We start from the raw sequence: 24165 nt of genomic DNA, 5'->3' as shown, positions 1-24165 counted from the left end.
GTGTCTGTGTCACAGGGGCACAGCCACACACAGATGTCTATAGGAGTGGTTGCCCCACTCCCACACCCATAAGTGCATATTATACAGCATCAAGGTATACATGTACATAGTGAGGTATACTGTACATGTACTGTACATGGTCGGGCAGCATCGAAAGCCAGGACGAAAAAGTGGGCACTTTAGTAGAGATTTAACACGGGGCCTTCCAGAAGTGTAGAAAGCGTAGATTAACTAGGCTTTATATTCTTTAATCCATGTAAAGTGGGACAGTGGCTGTGGCCATTCTGAAGATGTGCGCGCATCCGCTCGCACTCTATGTGCTGCTTTCAAAGGCCTGTATCTCCAAATCGGCGCAAAGAAAGTCGTTTCTGGTGAAAACAAACGTTTTCTTTCAACGGCCGACAGCAGGAGGCGCTGTGATACTCGCGGTCGGGTTATCTCTGCACCGAGCGAGAGAACAACAACCGGACAAGACACCACACACCGTATTATGTCATCGTACGGATATTTGGCTCTTCAAAATACGGGTTGAAAGCGTGATAGATATACTGTAGATTAATTAATCCTGGCGGGCAGTGGAAAGGACTGATCAAATACAAGTGTACTCACACACGCACGCCATGCACGCGTGCACCCAACGCACGACACCGTTTGTTAAAAATCTTCTGAAATGTTAATAACGTACTATTAGTGCAGACAATGACTCCATTCTTCTTCTTTTTAATGACCTGTGTGTGGTATACATGACATGGAGTTGAGAACACGAGTGAAGCAGAGATCACATATCGCCTGGAAGCTACAAACAGACAGGTGGAAGTCAGGAGATTTGTAGCGACGCCTGTCTGTACGAGCAGCGATGATGCTCTATGATCGGTTCTAGTGAACAGAAATAATCAATATTAAGCAGACTTGGCAACCTGACTGTAGAAAGTAACAGTACAGTAAAGAACCTGGGGGTTATTATTGATTCTGAATTGAATTTTAATTCACACATTAATCATGTTACCAAGATTGCCTTTTTTCACCTTAGAAATATTGCACGAATCAGAGCCTATGTGTCCTTGGACGATGCAAAAACGCTAATCCACGCCTTTGTTTTTTCTCGGCTTGATTACTGCAATGCACTTTTTTCAGGACTGCCTAAGAAAACAACTGACAGATTACAACTTGTCCAAAATGCAGCAGCCAGAGTTTTAACTAGAACTAAGATGAGAGAACATACTGGCTTCCGGTTGTTTTTAGGATTGATTTTAAAATTATTTTACTTGTCTATAAAGCTCTCAATGGTCTCGCACCTTCCTACCTACATGACTGCCTGCCTAAATATGTCTCTAAGGTCTTCCACTGCTGGCCTGCTCGCTTTGCCTAAAAAAAAATGGCAACTAAATACGGGGAAGCAGCTTTTTGCTTCTACGGGCCCTCGGCATGGAACAAGCTCCCACTGTACCTTCGTCAGGCAGCCTCTGTAGACATTTTTAAAGCTCAGCTCAAGACCCACTTCTACAACATTGCTTTAATTGATCTTTTATTTTTTATTTATTATTTTTTTTGTTATTCATGTCCTCATTGTATTGCATTACTGCTTGTTTTTTAATGTCGTTGCCTTGCTTTTCTTTTATTCTCCATTGTTCTGTAAAGCACTTTGAGCTGCATTTCATGTCATGAAAGGTGCTATACAAATAAAGTTTTATTATTATTATTATTATGATGGATGGATGAGGTCTACAGTCATGGCGGCAAGACTAACTGTTTAAAAGTTTAGATTAGAAAATCTGTCTTTTTTTAATTCCAAAATGAGTTAATAGCACAGGCAGACTCTTCACATTTTACTAGGGCTTGTCTGAAATAAATGTCAGAGCTGAAATCGACATGTAAATATGAGATAAATGCTTAAACATGTAGGTATAGGTGTAATGTTAGAGTCCACAGAAGTGAACCTTTCAAGCCTGTTTTCTGCAAGACATATAAATCTCCAAAACTGGTGGGTCAAACGGAACAACCAATATGTCAATTTGAAGCTATGATTGGTTTTATATGACATGATAAAATAAAATAAAATAAATCAATGACTCGGTTTGAAACTGTCACAATTGGTTCACAAACTATGGGTCGGGATCCATTCGTGGGTCACAGACACGTTAGGGTTATTTTGTTACCCCAATTTGCTTTTTAATCATTACCGTTATTTCAAAACATTTAAACAAAAGAGCAAAACTTTTCATGAATTTAGGGACCACCGCTTTTCCACAATAATGTTCATGATAAAAAATACCACCATTTTCTTTAATGTCTCATAGGGGGGATGTCTGCAGTTCAGAAACCCGTCCACCAGTGACATCATCGATGGGGAATCCAAGCTAATAGAAAGTTGCAGGCTGCAGGCTTTCTATTCCTGAAAAGTTGCAATGCGATAATGGAAGCCATCATTGTCACGATAATACAAATCTAAAATCTAAATATATATATTTTTTCAAAATCTTGTTTAAAAAAGAAAAGAGTGCGATGAAAAAAACGATGTTTCTGAACTACCACAGTGTGTGTGTGTGTGTGTGTGTGTGTGTGTGTGTGTGTGTGTGTGTGTGTGTGTGTGTGTGTGTGTGTGCGTGTGCGTGTGCGTGTGTTGTGCAGAACCTTTGACAACACTCACTTGTTCGCTCTTGTTTGGGGACACGCACACACACATACAGACACACACACACACACACACACACACACACACACACACACACACACACACACACCATTTTTCTTCTCTCTTTTCCAATAACACAGGGAGTTCATCTTTTGTTAGCGGCGCGTTCAGTTTCCATATAGCAGCATTGTGCCAAAGTGTTTGTCATGTGTTATTTACCTTCTCTCTCTCTCTATCTCTCTCTCTCTCTCTCTCTCTCTCTCTCTCTCTCTGTCTAATTCTATAATTCTCTCTCTCTCTTTATCTCTCTCTCTCTCTCTCTCTCTCTCTCTCTCTCTCTCTCTCTCTCTCTCTCTCTAATTCTCTCTATCTCTAATTCTCTCTCTCTCTCTCTCTCTCTCTCTCTCTCTCTCTCTCTGTCTAATTATCTCTCTCTCTCTCTCTCTCTCTCCCTCGTCCTAACCTCTCATCTACCAGTCAGTGGAAACGTTGAATCATATCACTCTGCTGCCAAACACTAACTGAGTGAATCTACTCAAAGTACATGTAGGCTACTTACTGTACATGTAGGCTATTACTGTACATGTAGGCTAGACTTACTGTACATGTAGGCTATTACTGTACATGTAGGCTACTTACTGTACATGTAGGCTACTTACTGTACATGTAGGCTATACTTACTGTACATGTAGGCTACTTACTGTACATGTAGGCTATACTTACTGTACATGTAGGCTATACTTACTGTACATGTAGGCTACTTACTGTACATGTAGGCTATACTTACTCTACATGTAGGCTACTTACTGTACATGTAGGCTACTTACTGTACATGTAGGCTATACCTACTGTACATGTAGGCTACTTACTGTACATGTAGGCTACTTACTGTACATGTAGGCTACTTACTGTACATGTAGGCTATACCTACTGTACATGTAGTCTACTTACTGTACATGTAGGCTACTTACTGTACATGTAGGCTACTTACTGTACATGTAGGCTACTTACTGTACATGTAGGCTACTTACTGTACATGTAGGCTATACTTACTGTACATGTAGGCTACTTACTGTACATGTAGGCTATACTGTAGTTACTGTACATGTAGGCTATACTTACTGTACATGTAGGCTATACTTACTGTACATGTAGGCTATACTTACTGTACATGTAGGCTATACTTACTGTACATGTAGGCTACTTACTGTACATGTAGGCTATACTTACTGTACATGTAGGCTATACTTACTGTACATGTAGGCTATACTGTAGTTACTGTACATGTAGGCTATACTTACTGTACATGTAGGCTATACTGTAGTTACTGTACATGTAGGCTATACTGTAGTTACTGTACATGTAGGCTATACTGTAGTTACTGTACATGTAGGCTTACTGGAGTACTTGGCAGGCGTACCACTGCTCAGTCACCTTATCAACCCTAACCCTAACCCACTGCTCAGTCACCTTATCAACCCTAACCCTAACCCACTGCTCAGTCACCTTATCAACCCTAACCCTAACCCACTGCTCAGTCACCGTATCAACCCTAACCCTAAACCACTGCTCAGTCACCTTATCAACGCTAACCCTAAACCACTGCTCAGTCACCTTATCAACGCTAACCCTAACCCACTGCTCAGTCACCTTATCAACGCTAACCCTAACCCACTGCTCAGTCACCTTATCAACGCTAACCCTAACCCTAACCCTAACCCACTGCTCAGTCACCTTATCAACGCTATAGCTTTGTTGTTCTGTTTTTGTTCTTATAACGCCTGCCACTCATTAACCATGATTAACGGTGTGTGAAAAAGACACAGCTGATTTACTGCATGGACATTTTATGTTCCAACTCTCTTTGTCCTTATTTCACTGTTTTTATTATGCTTTTATTATATATCCTACCGTAGAGGCTCAGACATGCTCGCTTTGGCTGCCCAGGGGTGACAGACCTGGCAACCATCCATCATGTTAACTCCTTTTCCATATACTGTACTACACGCACGCACGCACGCACGCGCGCACACACACACACACACACACACACACACACACACACACACACACACACACACACACACACACACACACACACACACACACACACACACACACACACACACACACACACACACACACACACACACACACACACACACAAACTATACATATACTATACTATGCTGCAACTTATGTACTATGAAGTGCTATGTACAATTCAATTCTAGTGTTGTCTACTCTACATAACATGCTATAATTCTGTATCAAATGCTATCTAAGTCTAAGAAAAAGTGCTATCTAAGGGTAAGTGCTAATGGGGGATTAGTTTAGCCTGGTTTCCAGCCCATAGACCCCGCCCACTCGCTCAGAGTCTGACAATCAGGCTAGGATTAGTTAGTTCCTCCCCGCACATGTATTTGTGTCATTTCGAGGACCTGCAACCTGCTGTATCAATACTTCAATACAGCAGTGTTGATTTCGTCGACTAAAACTAAGACGAAAAATGTTCGTCGACTACCTTTTTCCACTAACGAAAACTAAATGGAAATTAAATGAAAACTAATAAGCTATGATGACTAAGACTAAATATACTGACAATTTCGTCAACAAATAAAAACTAGACTAAAATGTTAGTCAGTATAAGTCATTCTGCACTTGGTTGCATGCTGAAAATAGCAGATCTACAAGCTCACAACGAGTCGCGTTGTGAGCTTGTAGGCTATTTTCAGCAAGTGAAAAATCAGTCATTACGATGGCATCAAGGCCCGCCAAAATGCATGAAACTAAATTAAAACTATTCAAGAGACTAATGACTAAAACTAAAATAAAGAAATTCTGCCAAAAACAACACTGCAGTGTAGAAACACTCTGTTACAAGTGAACGTCCGCAACACAACATTCACCTGATGACACACCTGAAGTACAGTCTATGAACGGGAGCCACCCCCCGTTCAGTCAAAATAAAAACCAACGAAGAGTAAGGGCTCGTTGTCTGGGCCAGCCAATGGCCAGCTGGGCCCAAACGGAGCCAGCCAATGGCCAGCTAGCCTGAGCTAACGTGTTAGGTTTCTGGTCTAGTGGGGCGGGTCGCGGCTCAGATTTGCGCGCGCCCTGATTGGATCTCATCGATCTGTCCGTCACCCCTGGCCCCTCCTCTCCCCCCTAGTGCAGCGCTACGTCACATCATTTGGAGCGACGCCCACCCGGAAGGGTTGACTCCCACTTTTAGACCAGAGCGGCCAATGCGTTCCTCCAGGCTTTACATTTTTGCACCAACAAAAATGAAAGCCTGGTACCGAGGCTAATGGCCAGCTGGCCCCAAACGGATCTAGAAATATGGCGACTTACAGTGCAAGGAATTAGAGGCTTAATTTTACGTCCATGTTAGACCCGGGGAACCCAGAACCCAGAATCACTTCTATGGCCAGGAAACAACACAGTACGGAGGTCAGGACTACTTCATTCTGGCTGTGGTTTGCACTCTGTTTGTTATTAAATGTGCTGTATATATATATAAACTAAATGAGGTTGGATTGTACTGGCTGGCTCGGACATGGAGAGAGAATATCTGTTCTGGGTCAAGTCAAATGAAACGGAGGACAGTGACACGTTGAAAGGCAAACAGTGATGTGCAAATAACTAAGTCTCTCTGTACCCTTTTAATGTCCTTAAAGGTATATTCAGTGATTTCACTTAATTCAAATATCACTTATTTTTTTGTTTAGTTGTGATAATCCTCCCTACTATAGAGTGTGCTGGCCATATGAGGAGTTCCTCCCTGTCCCCAGTTAACCCCTGGGGGTCAAAAAACCTTAGGTTTCGTTTTTGACTCTCTATCCTGATTGGACGAAAGGCTGGGTCCCACAGCCAAAAACGAAACCTAAGGTTTTTTTAGTGAAATCACTGAATATACCTTTAAATGTGGCTCAGTATAGTAACTATTGAACTGATTAAACTGGATTAAACTGGTGACGTCTGGATTGGTGCACCGCGTCACTGTGGCCTTTCCTCTATAGCGCCACCCTTAACCCGCTTTGGGGCGGGAACCCCTTTTGGTGTTTTAAGCATTATGTTATACTTTAGCTGTTGAAAAATAGCAGATCTACAAGCTCATGATCTTGTAGGTCTGCTATTTTTGAAAAATCGTGAAAATGTGGTGCAAATCTTTGAATATATATTCTTTCAGAGCGAACGTTTTTAACTCAGATCTTTGATTCCCGCGGCCAAATGCAGATCATTCTGGGAGTCCTTGACATGAAAAAGGTTGAGCACCACTGACATAGAAACATTGTTTTTAATCAACCTCAGTCCAAAATGGGTTAAAGGGACATTTCACAGCTGGAAGAAACCACTGCAGTCACTCAATCAATGTTAATAGTAGCCTATTTGTAGTAGATGGCCAGAAAAATAACTAGAAAAAGTGCCCCTCGGGCACAGGTCTCCACCAGGGCAGGTTAGATTTTGGCCTCCTGGTGGCGCTATAATAGGACAATGTGAAAAGGGTGGGATATATTCCTCAGCCTAGTAGGAAAGTCTGTGAAAGATTTCACGTACATTGCATGCTGCGTTCATGATTTGAGGCTTTTTGTTCAAAACGGGCCAATCCTGCAAACTTTGAAAGCCAATGTTACCCAATTAGGATGGACTATGAAATATTGGACAGATCCGTCTTGAACACATGACTATAGAGATAGTGTGTAACAATTTGTGGGATTTTTGTACAAATATGGAGGAGTAATATAAAAAAATATGTTTTACAAAATGCATTCATTCGTTCATTCATTCATTCATTCAGTCATGAATATTCATTCCTATTCGGAGGATAAACACGTAACATTTGAGTGACCCCAGACCCCTCTGGCGCCACCCTTAGGCCAAAACGTCAGCTTTGCTCCAAGGCTAAACTACATTCTATAAGTCTAATAAAGGCACTCTTTTCTTTGCACTCTACTTTGTGTGACTATAGTAGCCAATTCTGATCTCACTCTTGTCTGCTAAATGCCTACATAGTAAGCAGTAGCAGGCAGTTTATATAGTATTGTAGGTGGAGTTAACATCTAGGGCTGATTCATATCTCTGTCTGTCTGTCTGTCTGTCTGTCTCCTCTCTTATGTGAATGAAGTGACAAAGTCACGTTGTCTCGCACACACACAAACTTATTTTCGTTCTCTCTTAATGTCACTGATTCTCTGTGTGTTGTTCCTGATGCAGTGAGTCCATCTTGTGGTCAGTGAGTAAGTTGACCCCTTCTAGAAATTAATACTGCAGTGCTGACCACAAAGCCACACACACACACACACACACACACACACACACACACACACACACACACACACACACACACACACACACACACACACACACACACACACACACACACACTCTCTGTTGCAGTTACAACTTCAGACTCACTCCTAATCTTCTGCCATAGTCAGTGAAGACTGACCTTTTCAGACTCCTCCTCGGCCCGTTTAGCACTCTTATGCAAATGTAACGCCCGGGATTCGAACTCAGGTTTCCAGCGTGAAAGTCCAACATCTTAACCACTAGACCAAAGGGATATCCCTATAGACTGGGAGAGATATTAGACTTTTGAGGCCATCGGGCTGAGACTGAGAGCCACTGCTATACACAACTTTTGAAATGTAATTTAGATAGCATGTTATGTAGACAGATGCCAAGTCATTATCGACCTGGCATCACATATTGGTGTTTCTTTTCAATATACAATCTATTATAGATTATTTTCGGATATTAGCGCTAAATTAAGTTAAATAAAGTTCCAGACAGTGTGATGTGTGGGATCTCTTTCTTTCTTCGAATGATCCCCTTCTGAAAACAGCAAAAGATGTATTCAACCGCTTCTTTACACCTGTATACATGTGACATCTAACAACTTATTACTATCAACTTATGTAACATAGATAGCACTTTTTGTAGACTTAGATAGCATTGTATTTTATGTATGTGATGTATCGCCATGCTTTCTATCTGTTCTTGCTTAATGCAAGTCGGATTAAGAGCGTCTGCTGAATGCCTAAATTGCAAATTGTATTGTTTGTCTTTGAGGCACTGCATTCTACTTACTAGGTTTAGCCAAGCAGGTGTTAATGCTATTCTCTCTCTCTCTCTCTCTCTCTCTCTCTCTCTCTCTCTCTCTCTCTCTCTCTCTCCAGGTATAGCCAGGTCCACCAGTGGGCGTCTGAGGAGAGCAGAGAGAGAGGCTTCTAGTGTCACCAGTCCTAGTAAGTACCTGTACATCCATCCATACATCCATCCATACGTACCTGTACACTCCATCCCTCCATAAGTACCTGTACACTCCATCTCTCCGCCTACCATCCATCCATTACTGTGTAGTATCGTGCAGGACGAGGCTTGTGTGATGAAGCCTGTCCTGTCCATCTGTGACCATTAGCATTTAACCACTTTTAACCATTATGTGTCCATTAGCATTTAACCACTTTTAACCATTATGTATCCATTAGCATTTAACCACTTTTAACCATTATGTGTCCATTAGCATTTAACCACTTTTAACCATTATGTGTGTCCATTAGCATTTAACCACTTTTAACCATTATGTGTCCATTAGCATTTAACCACTTTTAACCATTATCTGTTTTCATTAGCATTTAACCACTTTTAACCATTATGTACCCATTAGCATTTAACCACTTTTAACCATTATCTGTTCCTATTAGCATTTAACCACTTTTAACCATTATGTGGCTATTAGCATTTAACCACTTTTAACCATTATGTATCCATTAGCATTTAACCACTTTTAACCATTATCTGTTCCTATTAGCATTTAACCACTTTTAACCATTATGTGGCTATTAGCATTTAACCACTTTTAACCATTATGTATCCATTAGCATTTAACCACTTTTAACCATTATCTGTTCCTATTAGCATTTAACCACTTTTAACCATTATGTGGCTATTAGCATTTAACCACTTTTAACCATTATGTATCCATTAGCATTTAACCACTTTTAACCATTATCTGTTCCTATTAGCATTTAACCACTTTTAACCATTATGTGGCTATTAGCATTTAACCACTTTTAACCATTATGTGTCCATTAGCATTTAACCACTTTTAACCATTATGTGTCCATTAGCATTTAACCACTTTTAACCATTATGTACCCATTAGCATTTAACCACTTTTAACCATTATCTGTGACCATTAGCATTTAACTACTTTTAACCATTATGTGTGTCCATTAGCATTTAACTACTTTTAACCATTATGTGTGTCCATTAGCATTTAACCACTTTTAACCATTATGTACCCATTAGCATTTAACCACTTTTAACCATTATCTGTGACCATTAGCATTTAACCACTTTCAACCATTATTTTGGCGGAAGTACCGCTCAAGGAAATGACGTTGACGCTTTACAAATCAGTTTACATTCTCCGTGAATGAAACAAGTGTTGTGATGGGCTTTTCTCTTCTTGGCAGATGAGTAAGGCTGGGGCCGAGGCTATATTTTGCGATGCGGGTCGGCGACCAGATACAATATAATTTGAGTGGTTCTTGACCTGAAAAGGTCTGTCTGAGCACCACTGATCGTAGATTTAGAAGACGTTTTGTAGAATCAGCCTCCGGGGTTGGGTTGAATGAACCTCTGTACGCCGTACCTGTAGAGGTGTTACGTAAGGCATGAGTCACTGACCTCCAATCATGGCCAGGCCAGAGACGTTTCCTGTGCTGTGCAGATAACAGCTGATAACAGATGACACACACACACACACACACACACACACACACACACACACACACACACACACACACACACACACACACACACACACACACACACACACACACACACACACACACACGCACACACAGATATAATGACAGGGGAAGAGAAATGGAGGCATGTGTGTGTGTGTGTGTGTGTGTGTGTTTTTGACAGAATTAAATGAGAGAGCGGCGGTGTTTCTGTGTACACTGAGCCGTGCGTGTTTGTGAATGACTATACAGTACGTCCTCCATGTCTGGGCTCTGTGTTTATGTACAGTGTGTGATGTGTGTGTGTGTGTGTGTGTGTGTGTGTGTGTGTGTGTGTGTGTGTGTGTGTGCGCGCGCGTGCGTGTTCGTGCGTGTGTGCGTGTGTGCTTACTGCTTATATGACTATAATGGTAGGGCCTTATCGTCCCCGCAAGTATAGTAATAATTTGAGAAATACACACATTATTGAGGAATATGTTCCCTGTCCTTACAAGAGAAACATGGTTGTTTGGTGCTTTAGAGGTTAGAGTTATGTCTGATTTATGGCTGGATGCGTGCAGGTGTGTTGACGCACACCGGAGAATTGACGATCTACAAACTGGCATTGCGTTGCAGCAGCTACCTGCAATATGCAAGATATATTGAATGTCGCTGATGGAGGGGAAAGGAACTGGCTGGAATAACGTGTTCCTTCCACGCGCTACGTCCGGCCGGGGGGGGGAAATCTCCCCTTTCAAGTGAAAAGAAGCGGCTTGGACTCCTCATGCATAGAAGGAAGCATGAGGTGAGTCTGTTGCTCTCCTCAGGTTGGCAGAGGAAGTGTTGTAGCGCCCAGGATTACATTAGATAATTGTCACTGGGTGAAAAAAATGGGTTGCAAAATTGTGGGATGAAAAGACATAAGGAATATATCTGTATACCTTCATTGAGGTATCATCATGCGAGGTGTACTGTACATACTGTATCAAGAGCCGTTCATCAAGGTAAATAACTGCCATAATATTATGTCTATTTGCCAATTGAGCAATCCTGTCGGCAAAGCACTGTGGAGTGGAGATCCAAGTTATAAATCACGTTGAGCACAGCTCCTCCTCCTCCTCCTCCTCATCCTCCTACTCTCTCAACTGAATGTTTTCTGTTTATGTATACTGCTCCCCAAATCCAAAAGGACGGTTTTATTTTCCATCCTGAATGGCAGCTGGTCTGATATTATTATTGCATTCATAGGCATGTGTGCAATAATGCAACTAAAAGTCAAAGTTCAGAGGCATTATATTGCCTTTGTTCAGGCTAGATATAGATAGATAGACGTTAGTTTGCTAAACGTAACCTGAAGCAAGAAGACATTCAAACTATATACTGGATTTTCCCCAAATCCTGAATGTCAGCAGGCCTGATATTATTATTGCATTTAGGCTATGTGCAATAATGAGTTGATTGATTGATGAAATGTATTAACAGATTGGAGAATTACAGTACATTTCAAGCACAACTCAAAACAAAACTGTTAACTGTGGACAACTCTATAAAGTATTACACTTGTTTACAATAGGGCCCACCATGTTCAGAATCCTTTTGTTAGGCCGCTAGATATTTGTTTTTCATAGTGGATTAACTCCTTGATGGCCAAGGCTACGTCAAGCCCATAGACTGCCATGTTAATTGACGTAGTAAATCAACAAATCCCTCCAAGCCAATGACGTTATCTGCGTAGTAGACGTACTGCCCTGTCAGTACGTCTTTTTATAACAAAATATTGCAATTGTTTGACATTTTTTAAATTATTTTGATGTAATCTACCAAAAACCGGCCGAAACCCGCGCGATCGTGCACTATCGTGCACGCGCGCCGTCTCTATGTGATCCGCGGCAAAAAATGTGATATTTTGGGATGTTCCTGGCCGTTTTTAAGCTTAATCTGACTAAGTTATGACAAAGCTAATGTTAGTTTAGCAATCCGGACGGACAAGCTATAAGCTAGGGGTCAAATTAGCTTCCTTTGTTTACCTCGTTTGACAGGAAGTGATTTAGCCAGATTTAACACTTTTGTCAAAATCAGAATAATGGAACGTTCCTGCCATCAAGTGGAACTTTTGGGTATTACTTTGAAATCGAAAGTAAAACTTAATGTATTGTATTTAGATCGCTGATCCCTCTTATTGCATTAAAATGACGAATTAAGAAATGGGGCATTGGCCAGCATTGGCCAGATTTGGCGACTTTTTGAATGGCAATCGAAAAATGTGAGATATGACCACAATGTCACGAAATGTCTCATTTTATAGCTCCAAGTCACTACTTTACAATGAAAAAATAATTATGATTATAGCTTGTTCCATCGTTTACTTATAAGCTTTTTAGTAGACCTTGGTTTCAGTGATAAGTCAAACCAAGGTGTACTAAAGTGCTTATAAGTAAACGAAGGAACATGCTAGGAACATATTTAGTTTTTCGGTGTAAACTAGAGATGTGCAGCTTTAAAATGAGATATTTCGTGACATTGTGGTCATATCGCACATTATTCTATTGTCATTCAAAAAGTCAGCCAAAGCTGGCCTAAGGCACAATAAGATGTTATTAAGGTTGGCAACTTGGCCATTAGTGGGTTAATATGTGTTTTGTTTGCTAAACTTAACCTGAAGCAAGAAGACATTAAACTATATACTGGATGTTTATTGTATTTTATTCTTTTGTATGTCAATCATATCGTTATTGCGTGGTATGCAACAACATTATCGGATATCACATGCTTTTCTAATATAGCCTTAAGCCCTAATCACACCAAAGGGTCACCATGCCACTCCTTGGGTCCAAAGGGTCACCATGCCACTCCTTGGGTCCAAAGGGTCACCATGCCACTCCTTGGGTCCAAACGGTTGGACGGAGTTTCATGGTCATTCATGTTGATGTCCTCGCGAGTATACTAATACAAACGTGTGTGTGCGCAACGCATGGGTTTGTGTGACTCTTTTCAGATTTAAACACTCCAGTGTCACTGCCACCCATCTGGGTTGAGCTAGAAGGCAAAGCTCTCTGTCTACCGAGCAATCTTCGTTCCTACTGGTCATGAAGTGTGGGTCATGACTGAAAGAATACAAGCGGCCGAAATGAGTTTTCTTCGACAGGTGGCTGGCATCTCCCTTAGAGATAGGGTGAGAAGTTCAGTCACACGAGAGAGACTCAGAGTAGAACCGCTGCTCCTTCGCCTGGAAAGGAGGCAAGGAGCCAGCTTAGGTGATTCGGGCATCTGGTTAGGATGCCTCTCGGGCGTCTCCCTAGGGAGGTCCTCGAGCCACGTCCCACTGGGAGGAGACCCAGGGGCAGACCAAGGCGCAGTTGGAGGAAACACATCGACTCACTGGCCTTGGAACGTCTCGGAATCCCCCAGGAGGAAGTCACTAATGTTGCTCTGGAGAGGGAAGTCTGGAGCACTCTGGTGGAGCTGCTGCCCCCCGCGACCTGACTACGGATAAGCGGTTGAAGATGGATGTATGGATGGATGTTCAGACTCAGATCAGAGACACGAGCACAGAGGGAGGATTCAGGAGGACAGCAAGGTGTGAAGTTAGAGAAAGGCAAGTCTTTACTGGAAAGCCACGCAGTCGTACCGACACATCAGTCCCAATCAAAGCCAACCTGCCAACCAGGCAGGCAGGCGGAGAGGAGAGTTGCCCCGAAAATCCCCCTTAACCCAGAGTATCAAAACAAACGAGATCAAAAGGCACCGGTCCGAATCAAATCAAAACCTCCAACACGTCCAGACAGGGAGTGGAGTATACTGGAGGCCAAAATGCTAAACCCACATCAAGCACTATAACTTCATGACGATAATTATGTGAACATCCACACTTATGTTGTTGTGGTTGTGGTTGTGGAGACTGTGTGCACTTTGATACACAACTTTAACACTTTTAAATGTATATCCTTGTGCTGTCGGGCACAGACCTCTCATATCAATATTCGAACCCTTTGTGTTTTTGAGGAATGCTTGGCTTTTGAAAGTCATGTCATAAGGCATCCAAGTCTATGGGATATTTGAATCGTTTGCCAGCCAAGTCTATGGACTTTGAGGATATAGTACTTTAGAGAGCACTTCATAGTCAGCCAAGTCTGTGGACTTTAGTGTTCGTTTAGAGCACTTATGAAGTAAATATTTTGTTTCACTTCAGGGACCCCCCAAAATGATACTCATTAGCCTGCGGACCGCCCATTTGAAAATACATGCCAAGACACTTGGAGAACTCGATGTCTGGAATTGGGTCTGTGTCAATGTCTTTACATAAAAAAACAAGAAAATGAATAAAGTATAAATCATTAAAAAAAATTAAGAAGATTGTTACGGCTCTAGGGCCCCCCGGTTTGACCTGAATTAGACTACGGCCCCCTATTTCTATCTCTGGGACCCCAATACTATAACTCAAAAACATGGCATGGATGCACCTGGGACGTATCCTCAGTGATGTATCCCAAGGTCATCACCTGGGACGTATCCTCAGTGATGTATCCCAAGGTCATCACCTGGGACGTATCCTCAGTGAGGTATCCCAAGGTCATCACCTGGGACGTATCCTCAGTGAGGTATCCCAAGGTCATCACCTGGGACGTATCCTCAGTGATGTATCCCGAGGTCATCACCTGGGACGTATCCTCAGTGATGTATCCCGAGGTCATCACCTGGGACGTATCATCAGTGATGTATCCTGAGGTCATCACCTGGGACGTATCCTCAGTGATGTATCCTGAGGTCATCACCTGGGACGTATCCTCAGTGATGTATCCTGAGGTCATCACCTGGGACGTATCCTCAGTGATGTATCCTGAGGTCATCACCTGGGACGTATCCTCAGTGATGTATCCCGAGGTCATCACCTGGGATGTATCCTCAGTGATGTATCCCGAGGTCATCACCTGGGACGTATCCTCAGTGATGTATCCTGAGGTCATCACCTGGGACGTATCCTCAGTGATGTATCCTGAGGTCATCACCTGGGACGTATCCTCAGTGATGTATCCTGAGGTCATCACCTGGGACGTATCCTCAGTGATGTATCCCGAGGTCATCACCTGGGATGTATCCTCAGTGATGTATCCCGAGGTCATCACCTGGGACGTATCCTCAGTGATGTATCCCGAGGTCATCACCTGGGACGTATCCTCAGTGATGTATCCCGAGGTCATCACCTGGGACGTATCCTCAGTGATGTATCCCGAGGTCATCACCTGGGACGTATCCTCAGTGATGTATCCCGAGGTCATCACCTGGGACGTATCCTCAGTGATGTATCCCGAGGTCATCACCTGGGACGTATCCTCAGTGATGTATCCCGAGGTCATCACCTGGGACGTATCCTCAGTGATGTATCCCAAGGTCATCACCTGGGACGTATCCTCAGTGATGTATCCCGAGGTCATCACCTGGGACGTATCCTCAGTGATGTATCCCAAGGTCATCGGGTTTCGGGTTTCTCGAACATCATACCCCTCACTCGGGTGACCCAGCCGGGGTGATCAAGTCCAGACTTACGTCCCAGTAGCTACCCTCGATCAGACCCATTAGGGCAAGACCAAGGCCACACAATCCGTGGCTCTTGTAATATCAAACTTAATTTAACTCAGAGAGTGTACAGATGGAACCAAATGGACCCGTCAAATGGACCCACTTTGGGAACCACTGGTTTAGGGCACTAGGTGACAACATAAGACGTCATCTATGAATGAATTAAATGAATACCTACTTGATCACACATCACATCTCACACAAGTGTCAAAAGTATCAAAAGTAGCAGAAGATCTGTTTTAACCCATTCTGACCGGGCACCCATTTTGGTGTTAGCATCATGTTATGCTTTAGCTATTTAAAAATAGCAGATCTACAAGCTCATATCGCGCCACCGAGTGGCGCGATACGAGCTTGTAGGTCTGCTATTTTTGAAAAATCGAAGACACTTTTAGAATCTGATCTCAGGTCAGAATGGGTTAAAACGTTGACATACAGTATATACAGACCGCCGCCTAATCAAAGCCTCAGAGCACCTGGCTGCACTGCTTGAATGTTATGCCGTATCCAACATGACAAGACAGCCATGATGTAATCAAACACACCATGTCATTTAACTAAACATTGCTCTCGAGAATGTTTTCGTAGTGAACGAAAATTGTTTCTGTTTGATCGACACTTTTCTCCCCCGAGGTGACCTCGTGTTGCGGCGTGCGGACGGCCTGAGGCGTCTCCGCTCCGCGTCGTCGACTCGGTGTCTAATCATCCTGTCGGGATTTATCTCTCCATAATGACCGCCGACCCGTCAATTACCCCTCGCATAAAATAGGGAACACAACAGGCAACGAGCTAATTATTATGTGTGTGTCCGTGTGTGTTCGCACGCGCGTGCGCGTGTGTGTGTGTGTGTGTACTTGAGTATTTCTGTACCGTGTGTCACCACTAAAGCATCTCCTCACACTGGGAAGAGTAAACGCCTTCTGCAGCATCAGCACGCACACGCACGCACACACGCATGCACGCATGCACGCACGCACGCGCACACACACACACACACACACACACACACACACAGAGTGTCATTGCAGGATGTTCAGTCATGCAGCAGGAATCTGACAGGCGATGAGACCGGCTGATACGAAACAAGCCAGGCAGGCCCGTGCACACACACACACACACACACACACACACACACACACACACACACACACACACACACACACACACACACACACACACACAAAGAGAGCTTTCTCAATAGAGGGTTTGCACATGCATAAAGTGAATGGGAAATCCAGTGGAAAACCGAGTGGTAAAGTGAGTTTAATGTCGTTTAACGTTGTTTAATGCAATCAGATAGGACTTTTCTGTGTGGATGTATTGGTTGTCAAGGCCAGAAAGTAGTTTTTTGTCACTCAGCAGGCGTTCCTGCATGATGATGATGTCACACGCATACCCTCTATTTCACATTTAAGTTGACCATTAACTGTCACACAATATAATTGCGATTAACGACTGAATGGTGTTTTTGGCGTTGGAACATATCTGCACACTACACTGAACATTGGAACATATCTGCACACTACACTGAACATTGGAACATATCTGCACACTACACTGAACATTGGAACATACTGTATCTGCACACTACACTTACATTATTACGTTGAACATTGGAACATACTGTATCTGCACACTACTTTCATTTCTGTTTGTTTGTTTTTAGGCTTCGTAATCACAAATTGCACAGGGCAAATATGACAAATAACTTAAGCTTACAAAGAAAGTACTGTTACAAAAAACGAAAATAGCTTATAAATAGCAGAGCTCTACATTCTTACAGATCTGCTATTTCTGCTCATTTTTGGAAAATGTTCATTTTACGCTGGCTAGACTTAAATGATCGTTAAGCATCTGCAACATTTACAAAAAGTCTACACACAAATAATTGTTATTTTGATGTTTGCCTGTTATCTCTCCTAATGGTACCAACTTGCAGAATGGAATTGTGGACATCATCTTATCCAACGATAACAACATATTGTACGTTTTGGTTCTGCAAGGCTAAATATCATCACATGGGGGTACAGGCTTTAGTTTGGACCAGGCTAAATATCATCACATGGGGGTACAGGCTTTAGTTTGGACCAGGCTAAATATCATCACATGGGGGTACAGGCTTTAGTTTGGACCAGGCTAAATATCATCACATGGGGGTACAGGCTTTAGTTTGGACCAGGCTAAATATCATCACATGGGGGTACAGGCTTTAGTTTGGACCAGGCTAAATATCATCACATGGGGGTACAGGCTTTAGTTTGGACCAGGCTAAATATCATCACATGGGGGTACAGGCTTTAGTTTGGACCAGGCTAAATATCATCACATGGGGGTACAGGCTTAAGTTTGGACCAGGGGTGACCGATAGGTAGATCGTGATCTACCAGTAGATCACAAAGGCTGTGCAGGTAGATCACATGACATCTCCCTAAAATATAGCTATCACTTGAATTAAGGTGACTTGATTGATTGATATTATTATTATTTTTATTTTTTTTAAGATATGTTTTTTGCGGCTTTCGCCTTTTATTGATTTTTGAAGGGACAGACAGTAGGCTGACAGGAAACGGGAGAGAGATGGGGGATGACATGCAGTAAAGGCCGTGTCGGGTCCGGGAGTCGAACCCGCGGCACACTGCGACTGGATTACCAGTCCGGTGCCCAGACCGTTACGCTACGGCCTGGGCCTTGATTGATATTATTGATTGATAAAAAAGGGCCTGTCAGCTCAAACCCACAAGAGTGTTGCACACAAACGTCAAGTTATATAAAAGAGAACCTACAGATTCCAAATTATATACAAGAAAACCTACCGCTTCCATTTCTCCTCTCTATAGTTCCTGTTCCAAGTGCATTATGTAACTATTTCCAGCAAAGGGATAATAGTTATTTTGGTCATTAGATCTTGTTGAGCTGGTCATTTTTAAACCCTAACCTAACCCTTACCTCAAGCACGGAGCAGCGCATGTTCCACCGCAGTTTCCACATGTCGGTCCGTTGGTGTGTCTAAACTGCGTGTGCGTCCTGTCCAATGGTGGTCCGTGGCTCAAACGCCCCAATAAATAATGGACCTTGATATGAAAAGAATTGAAATCGCTGTCCTAAAGTAATGAAAATATAGCCTAGTAGATCTGGATGAGTTGTTATCACGTACACTGTGCTGTAGGGGTTAACAGGTTCACATACACACACACGCACGCACGCACGCACGCACGCACGCACGCACACACACACACACACACACACACACACACACACACACAGACACACACACACACACACACACACACACACACACACACACACACACACACACACACACACACACACACACACACACACACACACAGGTCTATGGGAAGTGCTCAGGGCTGAGGATAAGGCACAGCTTATCAGCAGACCTCCCCTGACACACATGCTGTCCCCACAGGGTGTGCATTTCTCTCTCCTCAAACACACGCACACACACACACACACACACACACACACACACACACACACGCACACGCACACGCACACGCACACGCACACACGCACAGTGTACTCAAGTACTGTACTTAAGTATTAATGTTTGGTAGTTTTACTTTACTGAAGTATTTCCAATGTTGTATACTTTTACTTCTACTCCACTACATCTCACTCTCAGAGTCAAATATTGTACTCTTACTAATACAACTTTATTTATATAGCACCTTTCAAATTTGCATTACAAACGCCTTTACATAATAGACAAACAGCTAAATATACAGCAGAAGACATTTACATAGACAACAAAATATAATAAGCAGCAGGGGGGAAAAATACAAAGATATTACACTACATCTTTTGTCAATCACAATCTGCGTCCCTTTTGTCTTCAACGTTTGTGTTTACACAAACTCAAAGCTGGACATAGGAGGGACTATAGCGTCTAAATGACAGAAGTTGAGCCTTTGCATACACACCTGTAAAGACTTTACAGTTGGATGCAAAGGCTTAACTTCTGTAATCCATAAATCTGTAAAGCATGGGAAAATGTAATCGATAAACCATATCCAACATCCTTTTACTGTACGTGTCTGTTGAGGACCAGGGAAATGTAATACTTTGACACACATACAGACAGACACAAAAGCATGAATCATCCGTGCGTGAGTGTGTGTGTGTGTGTGTGTGTGTGTGTGTGTGTGTGTGTGTGTGTGTGTGTGTGTGCACGTGCATGCCCGCGTGGATGCGTGCGTGTGTGTGTGTGTGTGTGTGTGCGCGTGTGATGACGGTGTAGATTGGTAGCGCTGAGTCAAACTCCATCCTGTGGTCAGTGATAACGAGGTTATTTATGAGGTCACCAGGAAATGTAAGGCATGTGCACACGCACGCACGCACGCACGCACGCACACACACACACACACACACAAAATAGGCTACCCACTGATATATTATTATTATTATATCACAACATAATGTTATATCATTGACCTAAATGGCGTTATATCGGCAATGATAGTATGTTAAAAATATATATATATACTTTCTCAGAAATGATTTTGGACATGTGGAAAAGTTAACCCATTTTGAACGGGCACCCATTTTGGTGTTGGCATCATATTATGCTTTAGCTATTGAAAAATAGCAGATCTACAAGCTCATATCGCGCCACCGAGTGGCGCGCTACGAGCTTGTAGGTCTGCTATTTTTGAAAAATCGAAGAACGACTGACATTTTTTTTAATCTGATCTCAGGTCAGAATGGGTTAATAATGAAACTGTCAGGATAAAAATAGACATTTTTTTTAATCTGATCTCAGGTCAGAATGGGTTAAACATGCAGAGTGACCCATTAATTTACCTGGGCAACATCATCTTCTGATACTTGAATGTTTTGACATGAAATAATAATCCGGTACCGTCACCGCGTGGTGTTTTGTTTCATTAGCGCGGTCGTAATAAATAGAGGCTGCAGCTGTTGATCTCTTGATGATCCGCTGCTGCTGCCCGCTGAGCACACGGTAAAGATACCAAGGATTGGACAGTGATGTCACTGTTGTGCTATGCAACACGGAAGTAACACAGACTCGAAGCCATTTATAAATCACAGTCAGTGACACGTCCGCTGACGAATCCCTTGGTATTTTCATTCGAACGGACAGAGTCAACCTTTCATCTGCTGTTTGGAAAATCCTTGTTAAGGTCCCCCCCGCGCAGAAACACATTATACCTGCCAGACGACTAGCGAACAATACAAAGGCTGAAAGGCATGCATTTGTATTCCAATGGCCGGGTGATTGAGGGTCGCAGCGTCGCACTCTATGCACAACGGCAACTCCGCTGCACACTAGTTCTCAAGGTCTAAAGCATGTCCTCTCGTTCTTCTCAGTCGTGTTTTCAAATGGATTTGATACAACGGGAAAACTTGGGATTCCCTTCTCGCGTACCAGCGGCACATGTCCCGGTCCGTGGACCGGTGGTTGGGAAACTCTGTACTATATGAAAATACATCGCACAGATGCACCTGGGACGTATCCTCAGTGAGGTATCTCAAGGTCATCACCTGGGACGTATCCTCAGTGATGTATCCCAAGGTCATCACCTGGGACGTATCCTCAGTGATGTATCCCAAGGTCAGCACCTGGGACGTATCCTCAATGAGGTATCCCAAGGTCATCACCTGGGACGTATCCTCAGTGAGGTATCCCAAGGTCATCACCTGGGACGTATCCTCAGTGATGTATCTCAAGGTCATCACCTGGGACGTATCCTCAGTGATGTATCTCAAGGTCATCACCTGGGACGTATCCTCAGTGAGGTATCCCAAGGTCATCCCCTGGGACGTATCCTCAGTGATGTATCCCAAGGACCCTCTCTGTGGTGGACCACCATTTGAAAATAATTTGTGGACCACGGACACCGGTTTGCGTTGTCAAATTGTTTCAAAAGTATTCCAGATTTGTCACGTCTTCTCAAGATTTCTCACAGCGCCACTGTTGACACAGCGTGTGTGTGTGTGTGTGTGTGTGTGTGTGTGTGTGTGTGTGTGTGTGTGTGTGTGTGTGTGTGTGTGTGTGTGTGCGTGTCTGTCTGTCTGCGTGCATGCTGACAGCTGTGTGTGTGAGTGTGTGTGTGTGTGTGTGTGTACATGCCTGCTGACAGCTCTGGGTGTGTGTGATCTCTCTATCAGGGCTCAAACGCTGGGCCAGCTTGACTTTTGACCTCTGCCCCGCTCCCCTGGCGAGGCACGAGGGGGGGCAAAGGTCAAAAGGTCAAACCCGGTTTCCTGAGCGCTGCCACAGACACCTCCTAGACACCGAGCCGTCTCTCTCTCTCTCTCTCTCTCTCTCTCTCTCTCTCTCTCTCTCTCTCTCTCTCTCTCTCTCTCTCTCTCTCTCTCTCTCTCTCTCTCACACACAGTCACACACGCGTCGGTCAGCCGAGGCTTTCACTGATAGTCATAACAGGCACTATCTGTCCCACTTTGTCTCTCTCTCCCTCTCTCTCTCTCTCTCTCTCTCTCCATTATCTGTGATCCTCTCACGCCCTCTCAGTGTGTCTCTGTCAGTCTATCTGTGGGTCGTCCCTCCCTCTGTCTCAGTGTCCTTCAACCTGTGGAGCGGGGCCCACTGGTGGCCGTGGTGATATTGCAAGTGGTCCCCCAAGTAATTGAAAAAAAAAGATATATTTTTTTGAATAATATGAATAACATGAATATATTAATTTTATTATATAAAATAAAAAAATAAAAAAAACTCACTTTTTACTTTTTTACTCACTATTTATTTGAAATTGTTTGGAAGGAAGGGGTCCATAATGTGTGTATGAATGTGTTCATATAGTATAGGGATGTCCCGATTCACCGATACCGATATGACCCGATATGACACATATGGGCCGATACTAATACTTTTCCGATACCGAATATCGGGACATCTCTAATTTAAAGCAAGTTCTCCAGCAATTTAACTTGGTTTTGGACAGAGCAGTTTCACTTGTAGTTAGTTGAGTAATATTTGAACTACTTCACACAGTATTTATACTTTGACTCACGTATACAGACTGGAGTGGATCGAGTACTTAGTGCACCGTGCACTGCTGCCTTGCGCTGTACCAACTGTCCATTGTGTGCCTGTCACACGCACGTACACACGCACACCCACACACACACACACACACACACACACACACACACACACAGACACACACACACACACACAGTCACACACACACTGGCCAGCCACAATCTGTCCGGGTGGACTGGTCGAGCCTTAAAAAACATTTTGGTGGAAGTGCAGTTGTGGATAATAGAGATGGCTGTCTCTTCCGTCCACTATTGTCTTTGTACTTTAGCGTATTATTTCAAGAGCCTCTCTCTCTCTCTCTCTCTCTCTCTCTCTGTCTCTCTCTCTCTCTCCCCCCAGGCTCACAGAGGCAGGACTGTGTCCCCTGTGTTCGTTCTCAATGCATGTCGCTCACACACACGGGGAAAAAGAGCTGTGAGGTGTCGGTCGGTATGATAACTACTGTTCACACGGATTCCACGAGAATCTCTCTCTCTCTCTCGCATAGAGAGAGAGACATTATGCCGTACTCACTGTGTAAAAAAAAAAGTAATCCACTGCTTTACACTTATATAAAAGACGTCACACTTGTCTAAATGACGTCCTGCATTGATATTTAGTGCCCTGACCAGCTGTCTCTATAGATGTCTGCAAACGGCTGAACGACTGGCTAAACATGATCTAATCCAGACTTTCTATAGACTAATATTGTGATTACAATAAAATACTGCAGCGATCTATTTTGGACTCTCGTAAAACAGCGATTTCTTCTTTTTTATTGTCAATGACTCACTCAATGACTCACTCACTTAACTAACTAACTCACTCACTCACTCACTCACTCATGGATGGCTTGCGTGTATTCAAATGCGCTCATTGTGCATGTAGGCACTATAGAGCGTCGCAGTCCCTCCCCCTTTCAGAACGACGAGGGGCCCAGGAAATGAATCGCAATGCATTTTGCCCATAGGCTTTTCTTAAAGTATTTATTTAAAGACGGTTACGCCGCGGACAAAGCCAACTCGGATCGTGACAAATCATGACAATGAACACTATGTTTTGGGCCGATCAAATAATTTATAAGAAGAAAAACAAAACAAATAGTGTTGTCTCCTGCCTTTATTTTCTTCTTTCTAATGATTTGATCGGCCCAAAATATTGTGTTCATTGTCATGATTTGTCACGATCCG

The 24165-nt window shown here is 43.2% G+C and overlaps 1 protein-coding gene across 1 annotated transcript in view; it reads left to right on the top strand.

The window, feature by feature from the left end:
- The window catches only part of LOC310868875 (septin-9-like), a 199152-nt gene that overhangs the window by 15787 nt on the left and 159200 nt on the right, over window positions 1–24165 (top strand). Inside the window, exon 2 of the mRNA XM_083779355.1 lies at window positions 8815–8883. Within this exon, the coding sequence (XP_083635481.1) occupies window positions 8815–8883 (69 nt within the window). The remainder of the gene's footprint in view (window positions 1–8814; window positions 8884–24165) is intronic.

The sequence above is a fragment of the Protomyctophum parallelum genome, assembly GCF_964188405.1.
Source record: "Protomyctophum parallelum genome assembly, chromosome: 13".
Classification (NCBI taxonomy): Eukaryota; Metazoa; Chordata; class Actinopteri; order Myctophiformes; family Myctophidae; genus Protomyctophum; species Protomyctophum parallelum.
Note: the sequence above shows the minus strand (reverse complement) of the source record. Positions and strands in the feature narration are given on the sequence as shown.